The 14,760-nt window shown below is 51.4% G+C and overlaps 1 protein-coding gene across 3 annotated transcripts in view; it reads right to left on the reverse strand.

The window, feature by feature from the left end:
* The window catches only part of LOC307072859 (R3H domain-containing protein 1-like), a 49,573-nt gene that overhangs the window by 4,274 nt on the left and 30,539 nt on the right, over positions 1-14,760 (reverse strand). For 2 of the 3 annotated variants that reach the window (XR_013811702.1, XM_079732391.1), the window contains exons 9-19: positions 14,539-14,634; positions 14,382-14,410; positions 14,217-14,270; positions 13,643-13,860; positions 8,933-9,099; positions 7,811-7,912; positions 6,171-6,449; positions 5,367-5,487; positions 3,146-3,303; positions 2,702-2,853; positions 1,349-1,452 (exon numbers count right to left, since the gene is read on the reverse strand). Coding sequence is in view for 2 of the 3 variants with exons in the window: in XM_079732391.1 (XP_079588517.1) it covers positions 1,349-1,452; positions 2,702-2,853; positions 3,146-3,303; positions 5,367-5,487; positions 6,171-6,449; positions 7,811-7,912; positions 8,933-9,099; positions 13,643-13,860; positions 14,217-14,270; positions 14,382-14,410; positions 14,539-14,634 (1,480 nt within the window). In the remaining variant the exon portion in view is untranslated. The remainder of the gene's footprint in view (positions 1-1,348; positions 1,453-2,701; positions 2,854-3,145; positions 3,304-5,366; positions 5,488-6,170; positions 6,450-7,810; positions 7,913-8,932; positions 9,100-13,642; positions 13,861-14,216; positions 14,271-14,381; positions 14,411-14,538; positions 14,635-14,760) is intronic. The other variant, XM_079732392.1, reaches the window with a different exon arrangement.

A 14,760-nucleotide genomic window follows, 5' to 3' on the forward strand; every position in this document is an offset into this window, starting at 1 on the left:
AAAAGCGGAGTTCGCCTTGAAACCCACTCTGCCGCTGGATAATCCCTGCACAGAATTAAAAACATTCTGACCACCTGCTTGGGTAGAGCAATCCAATTTTGGCATGCCAAGGAACATTTGCCTCCATGGTATAATTAGCTCCCGAAGAAGGAGAGGGGGGGGCATAAAAGCAGCAAATTAGAATTCAGAGATCCGGCGGTTCCCTTCAATAAGGACCTGGCCGGGCAGAAAGCTGCCGAGGAATGACTTTTTAATTACCACCCCATATCTGTTCAATAATTAGATCGTTAGGGCTGGAGAGTGTAATTTCAATTAGCACCTTGAAGGCCTCTTTGACGCACACACGACCACAGCCGGAATGGGTTTGAGGGGGGGGGGCAAAGCAGCAGAAGAAGGAGCGCTGATCACAGTCGCCGAGACGTCTACATCACTACCTTCCTTTTGTTTGCACCTTGTATTATTGGGCTTGGCTTTGGAGATGGGAATCTAGCTCGCCCCCTTCTCCCTTCAGCTTTGAATGGAATCAATCCATTTTGATTTGCCGGGGAATCTCGGTGGGAGGTAATTTCTCTTGATGACAGGCTCTCCTTTTGTCTCGTGAAATCTAATTTCCAGGGCTGGAGGAGAGGATCTTCTGCTTTGGAGAGGAGAGCATCGCGGACACTGCCGGTGCTTAATAAGGGGAGCAGAGGGCATCAACTGTGGCAAAGCCAAAGAGCCCACACACACACACACACACACACACACACACACACACACACACACACACACACACACACACACACACACACACACACACACACACACACACACACACACACACACACACACACACACTTTTCCCTGTAAAATAATCAGTGCACTTTTGGTAGATGTTGGATTCATCAGTTGTGCTGCTAGTCTGTGCCATCCTTTGCATCTGGTCACAACATATGCAGACGTTCCAAATAAAAAAAAAAATAAAAACAATTAAAGGAGGGAGAAGAAAAGACGGATGACTTCCTGCATTTCCTCCTGTGGAAACCAGTTCAATTCAAAAGCCACACGCATTTACCATCATGTTGGTACTTGTAAAAAGTATTGACCACCACCGATCGACCTAGCTCGGCTTATATTGGACATTTGCTCAAGGTCATCTCAATTGGACGAGTAAAACGATAAAAAATACCCACGTGCATAATCCAATCAGCAACCTTTATTCTATAATCTGCTGTTCTTTAGGCGTAGCATATTTTATAACGATGGACCCGATAAAACTCCAGACCACACCCGGGGCTGCCATCGAACCAGTCGGAGAGAGGGCGCGCCCGTCGGCCGGGGAAGCGGCCGCGCGGGGGCTGGCAGGTACCTGAGCACTGCTGGGGGAGGTGCTGCTGGGGGCCGCAGGGCGACGAGGCCCGCGGGAACTGCAACTGCTCCGAGCCGGGAGGGGGCAGGAACCCCACGGAGGAGCTGAGGGAGAGCGAGAGAGAGAGAGAGAGAGCGAGAGAGACGCATGAGCAGCTTGACTGGAACGTTGTTTTCCTCCTTCTTATAAAGCGGGATAAAAACAGGCTTAATTAGCCGAGCGGAAGGGGGGGATACACAGGCGATCCATGGCATCCCACCGCACGAGAACCACGATAAATATCCCTGTCAGGTGCCGGTGGGGCCAATCTCTGGGTGGCGGTGGAGTGAGTGGGGGGGGGGGGGGGGGGGGGTTCAGATCCAATTTTCAACTAAAATCAAAACAAATCAACGGCCATGGGCATTTATCATAACACATCCCTCCCCCCTGGTAACCAAATTGCGGCTGTGCCGCTCCTCAGATGGGCGGCTCTGGCGAGGCTCCCGGGCGCTGATCTAATAAGGACACCGGGAGCCGGGTGAACGGTGATGCGTCAGCCCAAAGGCACGCGGGCAGCTGCCGGAGACAGGCGCCGTGGCGCTGGCGCCTTGAGGAATAGCCGCGCGTCGGCGCAGCGGGGCCGGCCGTGAAGGATGGCGGGCAGAGAGCGCCGCTCGCCACACGGGACCGCGGCGGTTATATTAAGACCCACTGGATATCTGCTCTTATTAATCATCCAGAGCGTGGCCTACTAAAAAGGGAGGGAGGGGAGTGTAGCAGATGGCGCTGGATGCAGTGGAGCTGCGGCGCCTCAAAACGCTGCTCGGTGATGACGGAATGAACAAACGGGCGCGGTGAATAAGCGGTGGCGTTCTGACAGAGCGCGCTACCTGCGCGGGATGGGCACCCCGAGCTCACCAATGTGCTCGCCGCGCACCAAAATGTTAGAAGCCCGCCCATTATCTTGTGCCACGCCTATATCTGAACCTACAGCAGAAGTGAGTGCTTCACTATTTTCATTCATCGTTAAGCCATATTATGGTCGGTTTAAATATTTTACGTAGCAGCCTGTTCTGAAATCGGCCTGTTTTCTGTTTGACTGGACAAGCGGCGATATTAAATAGCTTCACGTAGACAAGGAAGCAAAGCAAGAGTTATTTGAGGCTACGGCGAACCATGGGTTCGGTTGTTCCGCGGATTTGATAGAACATCACCGATTGAGTTGCTTATAATCGCGGCGGCGTTGTGTGGGAGGGAGCTCAGTCTGTCCGTGAAGGCTGTCGGTACAAGCTACGGTCAGCCCAGCCTGTGCGGGGGAGCTCAGTTGGTCACAACCCAGTCTCTAGCGTCTTAAGGGCGGCGGCGGCGGCGTACCCCATTGAGTTCTGTTGGCTGGGCGTTAAAACACTGTAGAACACCTGGACACCTGAGCCAGGCATGGGGCCCTGGTTGGACTGGCCGGGGATGAGGATGGGCTGCTGGTAGGACTGCTGGGGCACAGCCTGGGACCCCTGGGGCATGGACACCTGCCACATACACACACACACACACACACACAGTTATAGCCTGGGGATAGGTTTTGCCTTACACGTATTTTAACAGACGGAAAGTTACAACAAGCTAACTGTAGGAGTGCTTTTATTTTTAATGAGGAAAATCAAAAGCATTCCGGAATTCCCAAGACCGTGCTGGATTCAAATGAGGTCAAACTAATCAGGCTCGAGCAGCATATCTTGTTGATCGTTTCCTTTTAAGGACGGGAACAACAGGGGGAAAAAAGCACACAAAACCCCTTCTCGTTTGTAAGGGAACACGCACCTGATAAGACTGCATGGGAAACTGGACCATCATGCTTTGCATCTGATTTCCCATATTGCTGTGCTGGCCGCTGACCATGTTTTGACCCTGTGGCTGTTGTACAGTCATCATACTCTGTGGGTAGCTCTGCGCTTGGCTTGGCATCACAGTTTGGTAACCTGGAAGGGAACGGGCAAGGGAGACGCTTCAGCACAACGTTTAAACAAGCAGACAGATTGGGACTGCCGAGCGCAATATAGGGAGCCAGCGACGATAGGGTTTTTATGAACGCAGTCAACCATCAAAGTATTATTCTTTCAACAGAACAAAACATTGAAATACATTGAAAAAAAAAAATGGTACACGAGAAAACCAATAACATGAAATCACATTATAAAGATCCTTGGACCGGTTGGGTTCGACAGGTTTTCTTGCTTTTCATCTTTCTATTGCCAACGTATCAGTGTCAAAGGCAGCGGGCAGCGTATGCACCGACAGAAGTGCTACCGGCGAGGGGAAAAATTCAATACGTACACAAACACATGAAATAATATCTCTCCCTCCACTGCAGATGGAAAACAGCACAGACAAGGGAAAATAAATAAATAAGAACAATAATAAAATCAAGCAGATAGCAGCCATGTGGAGGCTGGGGGTTTGTGGGCAATTTTCAATTTTCTCCCAGCTTTGGGTGAGAGCGACGGCAATCAATTCAGCCGAGATGAGACGGGAAGTGGGACAAAGGGACCGGGACGCCCCTGCAGGGCGCAGAGGAGGCCGGCCGAGGCTATTTTTAGGGCCCGTTGTCTCGCTTTCATTTAGGGACCCAGCACAAATCCTATATAGAATTAAACATTCTCTCAGCGGGTTATCGAGCGGTGAGACAAAAAAGAAATCCAACCATGGTCAGAGCCACTTGACAATTGTATCCATCAGTTCACAACCCATCTGAACAGGTGCTCAAAGAGGGTTTCAAGAAGCCCGCCGTTGTGCATGTCCCAGCTGAAAACAGCATCAGACGGTCATCTCTACCACCCCAGCCCCTATCATATTATTAGTGTCCATCAACACAAAACCCATGCATGGCACTCTTCTTCAAAGCCACACAACGTCCTGCTCGTTGATCCTTCTCTCGGTGAGAAGCCTAGCCACAAAAAGACAAATCCTGTACTCAAACCCGTGAAGATCCATTAGTAAATCAGGATGTTTAGGCAAGGGTGAGCGACTCCTTTATTACAACCATGCATCATAACGCCAAGAGACTGGAAATTAGAGCAAACGCGTGTGCACACAAAAATCATTTAACTGACGGGAGACGCTTAAAAATTGAAATTACGCAAAACAGTTTCGGCGAGACGGGAGAGCGCTCAGCGATCTTCTGCCGTCCAGGAGAAGAAGAGGAGAGGAGGAGGAGGAGGAAGGAGGGGCAGGAAAAGAGACCGGTTCACTGTGAGAATCATAGGGCCTCTCAGACAGCGCCCCGGCCCCGTCCCCAGACTCTCAACACCCCGACACCGGCAGAACCAGCACCCCGCGTGGACCACCTGAAAACACTCACAGGGCAGCTTCGGAAAGACAAAAGACCACCACACCTCGCATCTCGTTTCTCCCAAATAAAAAGCACCGAAAATACCCTCGTCCCCGTACACCCCCCCCCCCCTTAACCGCATATCCATCCTCCCAGGGTAAAGAACAGCGCCAGGCAGGGAGGAAACAACGCCCCTCGTGTCAGGCAAGGAGGCAAGATAATGGCACGGGAAGAAAAGCTAGTGCGGCGCCGGTGTAATTAGCCCTGTGCACCACTTCTCTGCCCCCGCCGGGGGGGGGGGGGGGGGGAAGGCTGGGGCCCTCGCCGCAGTGCCTGAGAGGGGCCCATTGTGGGGCTGCCACGGGGACAGATAACCGGAGCAAACACGGGGCTGATGAGAGCCTCCCAAACAAACAAACAAAGAAGATCAGACAACAACAACACAACGTAAACACCTCACAGGGAGAGGACGGCGGGGAGGGAGTAGAGAACAAAACAAACAACAATAAACAATAACGGGAGGAAAAATAAGGGCTGCGGACGACGTTAACCGAGGAAAAAGCTAATTTGGCACACAAGGTCAGGGATATAGACAAATAGCTCCCCGCCAAGGAAAAAAATTAAACAGCCATTTAAAGACAGTGGGGGGGGGGGGGGGGGGGGCAGCCGAGGGGAGTCTGGGTTTCTCAGATTACTTCCCCCCGGGGTAATTACCTGTCTGCTGGGAGGGGTTGATGGTCTGGCTGTGGGGGCCGCTGTACTGGACCGTGCCCACCGGCCGGTACTGCTGGCTGGAAAGAGGGTACTGTCCAGGCGCACAGTAGCAGGCCGGCATCTGAGGAGATAAGGACGGAGGTGTGAGCAGGGGCACCGGTCAAAGCCTACATGGGACGCGCCGATGTCAGCAGAGCCCCGCTAGACACGCCCCCCCCCCCCCCCCCCCCCCCCCCCCTTTCTCTGTGGTAAAAGAGTGCGTGGTGGTGATAAGGTCTCCTCGCTTTTGCGTTTCGTTATTTAGCCAATTAGGGAGGGGAATACAATAAGCACTTTTTTAAGATCCGTGGGTCGCCAACTCAACGACAAGCAAAAAAGATGGTGCGTTACTTAATCTGGTCTATTATTCTAACGCAGGTACCCCCGCATTAAGTTTTCATAGGTAAGATTGCCAATTACTCATTTTATTGAACCAATGGTTCGTGAAATAGAGAGACCCGATTTAGTGTCGCAACAAGCATTTCAGATGTGCAGCAGATTAGGGCTTTTGTGTTAACTGCTCAATACTCCCTTTGACGCGGATTTAAGGAAACAAAACAAGCGGCCAGCACCCCTTAACCGCAGGACATTTCACGGGACACGTACGGAAATCACGGTGTTCCGCTGAAGAGCAACGGCAGACAACAGAACAAACGACAGAAAAAAGCAAAACACGACACGGAGGACGGCTGGTGGTTATGCTGTTGTCAGGTCGTCATGGTTATGGGGGGGGGGGGGGGGGGACGGCGACGGCGACGTGCCTACCTGCTGCATGGGTTGTTGCATGTACGCTTGCTGCTGCTGCTGCTGCTGCATGGAGGGCTGGTTGACGGCTTGGGGGGCGGCGTTGGAGTAGGGGGGGCCCGCCACAGACTGTCCTGGGGGCGGGGCCACCATGTAGCCTGCCGGCGTCTGCTGCTGCTGCGGGGGTGTGGCCTGGAGCACCACAGAGGTGGGGTACATGGCAGTGTGCGCCTCCCGGCTCTCGCTCGACGGCTGGCGCCCCAGTCCCATGTGGCTGAACTGGGGCCCCAGGTTGTCTTGCTGCGGGGCCCCGGAGAGAGAGGGCAGAGGAACAACACGCGCGCATGTCAGAAAGGACCCAATGACATGCTGGCGTCGTTGCAACAAATGAACGATTTGAATTAATGATTCCCCTCTGACGGGATATGGGGGGGGGGGGGGGGGGGATTTTTACAACGCGGTTTACGTTTGTCACCGGGGTAGGGCGATGGGCTGTTTTGGGAATATCAGCGATTCTATTCAGAGAAATATTCAATTTAACATCTGCCGCCGGATTAATTATTCATAAGTGCCTTCTACAAATTTAAAACCCTCATCAGCGGTTCAAGGGGATATTCACTGGGACGGCAGGTCGGCGGTACGGCATGCTGTCATCAGGCGGGTAAAGGGCAGCCCAGCCCATTCATAATGACGCCATTACTCATGTATCGACAGCTCAGCTCGACCATGCCAACGTCGACGCTCCACTCTTCATCTGCTTTTAAGAAGCCGCATAAAATGCAAACTAGGTAGATGAGACGAGGGTGAATTTAAAAACGCCATCTTAAAAAAAAAAAAAAATCTAAATCAAATCTGTCTCAAACTAAATTTCATCGCGTTTCCAAAATTGATACTGATGTCATATAATGGATTTAATGATCCGGCTGACAGACACCCAACACATCAATTTCTCGTGTTTGTTTTTGCCAGAGAGAACACCCTGCCTACCGCCCCTGGTTTTCCAGTTACGAGTCATCCATCATAATCCATGTCAAATTATACAGCCCGATCCCAGTTGGCGGGGAGCAGTGCCTGGGAAGCGAGCCTCCTCTTGGGCCCGGGCACCGCGGGATACACACTCGGTACAAACAAAGACAGCCTCTTGATACGTCTTCAGACACGATGAGAACGCATTGATCACGCTTCATGAATGACAACCGACGCCGACAGAGACGTGAGGCGCGCGCTTAATGGGACAGGGGGAATACGGTTAAAGAACTGGATATCTTCCTCCATTAGCGTCGTGTCCACCCATAGTGCATCACCAGAGATGCCGTTATGCAGTCTGGCGGGACTAAATACTCAGTTACTGCTCTAATCTTTAGTCTGACAAAAAAGAATACCAAACACTAGAGAACCTAACTCACACATTAGACCATGAATGATATTATGGTGTGTTTGACCATGATTATAAATATTCAAGCATCCCTCTTTTGGCATCTCTTTGAATATTCCCCCTGCCCTCCCAAAAACCAGTTTGGTTTTGGACGATGACCACCGAAGGACCCTGTGAGATGGCGATCAACACCGAGGGAGGGACACACGACCACAGGGAGACAGAGACAAGGAGGGACCAGAAGTGTGTGGGGGGGGGGGGAAGAAGAGAGAAGAGAGGCAGGTACCACAGTGTATGGTTGGTTAGGGGAGACGGAGAGGAGCTGCGGTGTGTAAGAGACGGTCGAGTACTGGACAGGCTGAGTGGAGGGCTGGAAGGACCGGACCGGCTGAGAACACACACACACACGCAGAAAACACACACACACACACACGCAGAAAACACACACACACACACACACACACGCAGAAAACACACACACACACACACACACACACACACACACACACACACACGCAGAAAACTCACACACACACACACACACGCACGCACGCAGAACACACACACGAAGAGAGAGAGGAGAATTTTATTTTTAGACAAGGACAAGAGTGGAAGAAGGGGGGGGGGGCTAGGCAATGCGTGATTTAGTAATAGACGGGATATGGATCATGTCTCAGTAAATTAAACATTTAAAGAAGAAGAGCTAAATGTCCTAGTGGAGCAAGCAGAGGAAAGGGATATTGGTAGAGACAAGAAGTATAAAAGGCACGGGCAAAGAGCAAATATGTGAAATAGACAGTGGAAGTAGTCTGCGAGGAAATGTTAATGAAGAGAAAAGTCCCTCGTCAGTGGAAACATTTTTCAATCAGGAATAATGAAAATCCTCGTTGGCTTGTGTAAAATCTCTCTAATCTGCATGAACCTAATCAGCCCGGGTCCCTCTCAACTCGATGGCGCACTTGTCTCCCAAGTAATCACAAGGGATTCGCTTCCCCCCTCCGAAAGAGCTGCCCTTCTGTTCTGCCCCCGTAGGTTGTGTGGCAAACAGAGGGGTCGACTCCATTCCCAGTCCTGCCATTAACTTTAATGAAGCCCAACCCTTACCCCCCCAAAGCTAAATGGAAAAATAAATAGAACAACAGATAAAGTTAAGTTGAGGGGGTTTCAAATAACAAGGAGCAACACCGTGGAGGTGGTGAAGGGATGAACGTGTGTGTGAGTGTGTGTGTGTGTGTGCGCTTGTGTAATTGTACATGTAAGTAAGTGCAAGTGTGCACAGTAGTTTCTATTTCTGGTTACAAATTAATTATGTGCAGTGCTGTGCAACATGTTGGCCATCCAGGAGGTGATTGGGTGGGTGTGCGTGGCAGGATTGGTGGAGAACCAGGACGGTGGATGGGGGGCGGACCTGGGAGAGGAGGTGGTTGGCCGGTTGGTGCTGGTGGGGGCCGGGCTGGGCGGAGGGGGGTGGAGGCGCAGACAGAGGGGGGTGGGAATGCTGACTCCGTCCCTGCTGGGAGGCCAGGCCAGGGTTGTACACCACCGCCGTGCCGTCTGGGTTGACAAAGGGCTGGCCTGAAAAGAGGAAAAGGGGGGTGGGGGGGAGACAATGGCTTAAAGTGGAAAAATGAATCCGCCTTTGGTTAAAGGCTGCATATATGAATAAATAGGGACCCGGGGCTGGCTCGATTGAACATCAAAATTCGGACTTGGCGTCCATCCTGTGAGTGCGTTGGAATCTATTAACCGATGGGCTTGGCTACAGGACTGGGCTTCCTAATGCATCCGTGTGCCTGAGTCTATGGGTAGATTTGATCAACTTCCTAAAATCAAATCACGGTTCTTTTTAAACTCTGATATATATAATCAACTTTGAGCTAGGTTTATCCTAACGTGGTAATACTTGTAAATACCAGGATCTCAAAAACAAAAAGTGTATTGAACAGGAAAAACAAACAACGCATCATTGCCAATTATGTACCGAATCTAACGCAATCATCATCCAGTGTAACCAAATGAAGCCAGGGCCATCGAGGCATCAAATGTACTGCTTTACATCTGCAAAGTCGTCTTTGCTATAATAGTTCGGCAATTGGGATTCGCATTAGCCGTGCCCGCCTTCGCTAGTGTTTCCCTGAAGCGGTTCAGAGCCCAACGGGCCAACGCCGCACTTCTGCGGGAGCCTTCAAAGTTAATATTTACGTTTGCCTAAGCCTGGAATACGAGGGACAATACAGTTGAGGCACATTGGGTGCGAGAACCACAAAAGATCCAGCTTAAGACTTGTTAAAGTCATTTTTTGTCAACATTTAATATAATTCCTCCCTCCCCCGTCTTACTGGGGGTTTATTATCTGAATTGCTAATGAAAAATAATACGCCTAGTCCTCTTACGAATTTCCTGTGCCGATATTTCATGAATCCATTCATGCGTGAAATCCGCGAAAATGTTCACAAGGAGCTACAGGCGGATAGTGAGCACACGCTTTTGAAAAGATATCTTTCTGTCGCGGCGGCGGCGAAAGAATAGGAGTGTGCTTGACAGGAAGTAATTAACGCCCATTTATCCGTGCGCCGGTGTACCATTAGCATTCTGCCGGGCTCCTTTCCTTGTTCCCGTTAGCGGCGAGGCGAGGGATCAACGGCAGACGCTGCCGAAAATCCACAAGAATGTGCTCCGCCGGCGCCAGCGCCAGCACACGGGCACTCACATCAAACCTCCCCAGGCTCGGAGACGCTCTAATCTACGCCTCCCGTGCGCAAAAGGAGCGCGTTTGCAATCGAGAGGGGGGGGGGCTGGGTTTGTGTTAACCTCCTCCGTAATAAAAACATTACTTCCAGTCCGAGGCCTCTGCTCCTCAAGATGACGTCCCGCTGACCTAGAAAAAAAAAACACCTTGTCGTTCCGGTTTGTGAGCCCGCAGGTAGTCAAATTAACTCTGGGGAGGGGGGGCGGGGGGATTTGTGGCGCGCTATAAGGAGTTCCTATTTGCAGACTCCTTACGAAAGGTCAATAAGCACTTTCACACCCTGGTTGACTTCGAAAGGAAAAAAGGGAACGAAAGAAAAACGCATTAGCGCCAGCCCGTCCAGGCCAGCCTTATCAGGCCTGTGCATATTTAAAAAGGTGCGCGGCACTAAGGAGGAATACATTAGGCATGTGAAGGGCCACGCCGTCAATTTCTCCTCTGTATTCAATTAGGTGTACAGTACGGCTTCATCATTTGTGTCCTAGCAACCCCCAGCGGAATGTGTTTGGGCCGTCGCCGGCTATATTGATCTCGCTAGACGGCTATCATTTTTCAAAGTGCCGACGGAGGCGATCCGCAGCACGGGGGCGGGAAGGAGAGCGAACGGGGAGACGGGTTGGGGGGAGTGTGGGATCTCATTTGCATGTAAGGCTCATCATTAGATGTAGACCTCCGTGTGGATTTGGAAGGATTTGCCGAGCAGAGACAGCGCCTTGCTCTGTCTTTTTTTCTGAAAAAGGGCAATCAAAGCGGCACAACTACTTTTAATTATTTTACTCGGAGAGAAAAGACTCGTGACTTAATGGCTTAGAACTTGCGCATTAATAATGCATGATGCTCAGGTGCTCTCCTGAATGGACCCCGCAATTTAGTTGGCAGGGGGGGGAAAACAAAGAAAATACACCCCTCAACCACGGCAACCCTCGTTCAGAGGATTCATTTCCTCCAGAGTCTATCAAGAAAGAAAAAACAGCAAGAGTTGGGCCCGAGGTGAAATTACCATAGCGATGTGAGTACGGTTAGTTTGAAGGTTAAAGGAAACAGGAAAACACACACTCCTACAAAACACACACACTACCGCGCATGCAGTCAAAGCGAGAAACCGACCCCTCCGAAGGCAAAGCCAACAACAGGGGAGGTATTGGGGGGGGGCGCTAGTCCCCCTGGGGGGGTCAGAGGTTACCAACCTGTGTGCGGGTTGACCAGGACGCTGCCTGGGGGTATCCCTGCGGCTTCCAGTGGAAGCAAATAGTAGCTAGTAGTGTTAGTCGTGGAGGTCGGCAGCGACGGCGGCTGCGTCGGTTGAGGAAGAGGAGGAAGAGAAGGAAGAGGAAGAGGCAGAGGAGGCGGGGCCGAGGCCGGGGCCGGGGCCGGGGCAGTCACGACGGCCGCCGCCGCCGCTCCGCTCCGGCCCACCTCGTACGACATGGAGCTACTAGTGCAGAGGAGCGGGTAGGCCACCGGCGCCGCCCCCCCGGGGCCCGCCGGCTGGCTGGGCGGCGGCACCGGCGGCGGCGGCTGGGCGGGGAAGGGCGGCTGGGAGCGGGAGAGCGATCCCGTAGAGGAGCCTATGCTACTAGACGACTCGGAACCTGGGGGAGAAGGAGGGGGGGGGAGGAGGAGAAGGAAAGCCTTAAACCTCCGGTGCAGAGCAAAGACCTTTAGGAGGGACGGGGGGGGGGGGGGGGGGGCGAGCATGCAAGGGCGTTGGTAGGGATGGATGGAAATGGCGTGAAGGGCGATGAAAGCGATGGCTGCCGACACGGTGAGAAGGACAAGAGGCTGGTGGGAGCGGTAAAGCGACTGCGGTCGGGAGCCATGTGCGCCACATTGAGGTCAAATATCAACGCGGAATTTATAAATCTAATTATAATGGATTATATCTAATTATCTATGGTAATTACCCATGGGAGAGCTGCTGCCATAAAGCGGGTCTGGGAGCATAATGATGTCACTAGCTTGACATGAGATGTCTATCTTTTCCATTAACGTCTTGGAGCCGTTTCCCTGCGTCTCTCCGATGCACGCCATGGCTAGGGCACGTGCTCCTGAAGCTCGTTTACCGATGGGACAATAAAAGGTAATGAGATAGAATGGGGCGAACGTAACTCCTTTGATGGGTGAATAAAAATCCATCGTTTGCATTGGCAAAACAATGTTTTTACTTGGGGGGCAGGGGACACTGCGGCACCGTGTCAAGTCACCCGTGGATCTCAACAGATTCCTCACGTTATATCGGTCAAGGTGGCTTCTTGTTCAATCGTTAACATACAAGTCAGCTTGGAGCCCAGCAGCTTTCGGAAAAGGAGGCAACAGCGATGAAATTAAACAATTTGAAAGCAAAAACATGAAAAGCGAAAGGAGTTTTATGTAACAGCAGGAAAGGTGAGCAAACGCTAGGGTGAGAGAGTGCACCAAAAGCAGAGGAGGGAGGGGTTGGGTGGGCCGCAGTGTTCGGCACGCCCTGCTACGGGGACCTCAGCAGGTGCCCGTGAGCAAGAGAAGCGCTCCATCAATGTCTTGGTCTTGAGCCCCGGACAAGCAAACCGAAAAAAGAAATAATCTAATTGATGCGATGCAGGCCGGGCAGATTAAAAATGCATGGATTTCATTTTATTCTCGCCTCTGCCTGCAACCCCTGCTTGTGTTCGTACACAATAAAGCACAGATTCCAACAACTCAAATAAATGTACTAAATAAATGTAAAACTCAAACAATATGGTGCAGTGACAACAAAGAGCCAGGACCACAGGCTTTGCCTTTGGCAGATGCAGTTGACTCTGGACTGGCACTCTCTGGCCAGTCCCGAGTTGTGGTGAGCGAAGCGCGAGCAGCCAAAGCCATTGGATGAATGTGTGGTTGTCTGGGGCAGGCAGTGAAACGTCACCAGCCAGGATTGGCTGGTGACAAATGTTTGTTTTTCTCTGCATGCCGAGTAGCAAACGTTTACATCAAGCCGCTCAAGTCAGCCCTTGCATCTTTATTCTTTCTGAAGTGAGATGGTCAATCAAATAAGTTTCAGCCTCAACAACAACAGCCCGAGTAAAACCATGGCTTGTACAATTAATAGCCATGTACCCACGGCAATCTTCTGCATGAATTTCACAAATATCTATATTTCTTAAAGCTTATTTTTTATTACTAGGGTTAAAAACACAGGGAAAACACCCACCGTGTTGTAACCTTGAACAAAGCCATTACTCTCTTTCTGACCGGCCACGAGACTTCACATGGTCGTGTTTGGTTTGATTGTTGCGCGCGTGTGTGCGCATGCGTGCGTGCGTGTGTGTGTGTGTGCGGGACACTGAGGTTCTGAGAGCTGGGTGGTGTTTGTGGTGCAGGCCGTGGCCGTGTGGCGGCCGTGCTCACCGGTCTTGGAGAGGCGGCCCATGCTCTTGCTGCTGGCGGAGCTGTCCCCTCGCATGAGCACCGAGATGCCGCTGAAGCTGCTGGCCTTGGTCATGGCCGGCCTGAGGTTGCGGTTGGAGCTGTCCGAGTCCGTGCTGCTCCACGGCCGCGGGTCGCCGTACTTTGGCTCGTTCTCCGAGCTGCTCTGGCGGCTGTTGGCCGAGCGCCCGTCCTTTAACCTGGAAGAACACCGCTTACCGGTTAATCACTATTGGACCGTCAGCAGTACCGGGCCGAGTATAGATGGGGTTCTATCTAGTCGGTGGACCAGATTGAAATGATCCGAGACATGTTTTAAACTACAGCAGAAATGTGCTCCAGCAGAAGGTTAACTTGTGGTTCAGTCAACTTAAAATGAAAATGTATAAATTAATGTTTGTTGCTACCAAATATGTGAAACTCAAAAATGTGTTGACACATTTGGTATCTATAAAACCAACCAAGGTTCCACTGTACATTTGACTCAATAGCTATATTATACATCTATCTTTGCTTCATGTATTCATTTTCTGTTTTGGGGAGGAAGAAAGCTCACCGAAATACTTGGCGTCTCTGCTGGGTGCTGTTGCAGACATCATCTTCTTGTATCCTGGGGACATACAATATTTTCCTTAAACCGGAGTCAAGCTGTTAGAAAACGTGTGTGTTTTAATCAAAGAGACCTCATCAGATCATCAACACCCTTGAGGGTGGGCCGTACCTTTTATCGAGTGCAAAGCCGTCATGACCCTAAAACACAGAAACACCCAAAAAAGTTAAAAGAGGGGCGAGTGCATTTGAGAAAAGCAAAACACGTGTTCATGGACAGAAGGGACGTCCGCGGTCCATTTGCTGAAGGGCGAAAGGGGGGCACTTGCATCTTGAGCGAATATCCTGTCTCTTGCCCGCTGGTACTCCTCCTCCCGCTCCTCGATGGACTTGCTCCTTCGGTCGTCTTTCAGCCGCATGCGCATCTGCAACAAAATCACACAACGCCATGTTGGAGAACCAGCTCTGGTGGGGCACCTCCCAATTACCACACTGCAGGGCTTGTTTGAGTCCCAAAATACTATTAAAAAAACGACTCGTGGAGCGGTCCA

The sequence above is a fragment of the Pollachius pollachius genome (genome assembly GCF_949987615.1).
Source record: "Pollachius pollachius genome assembly, chromosome: 3".
NCBI lineage: Eukaryota > Metazoa > Chordata > Actinopteri > Gadiformes > Gadidae > Pollachius > Pollachius pollachius.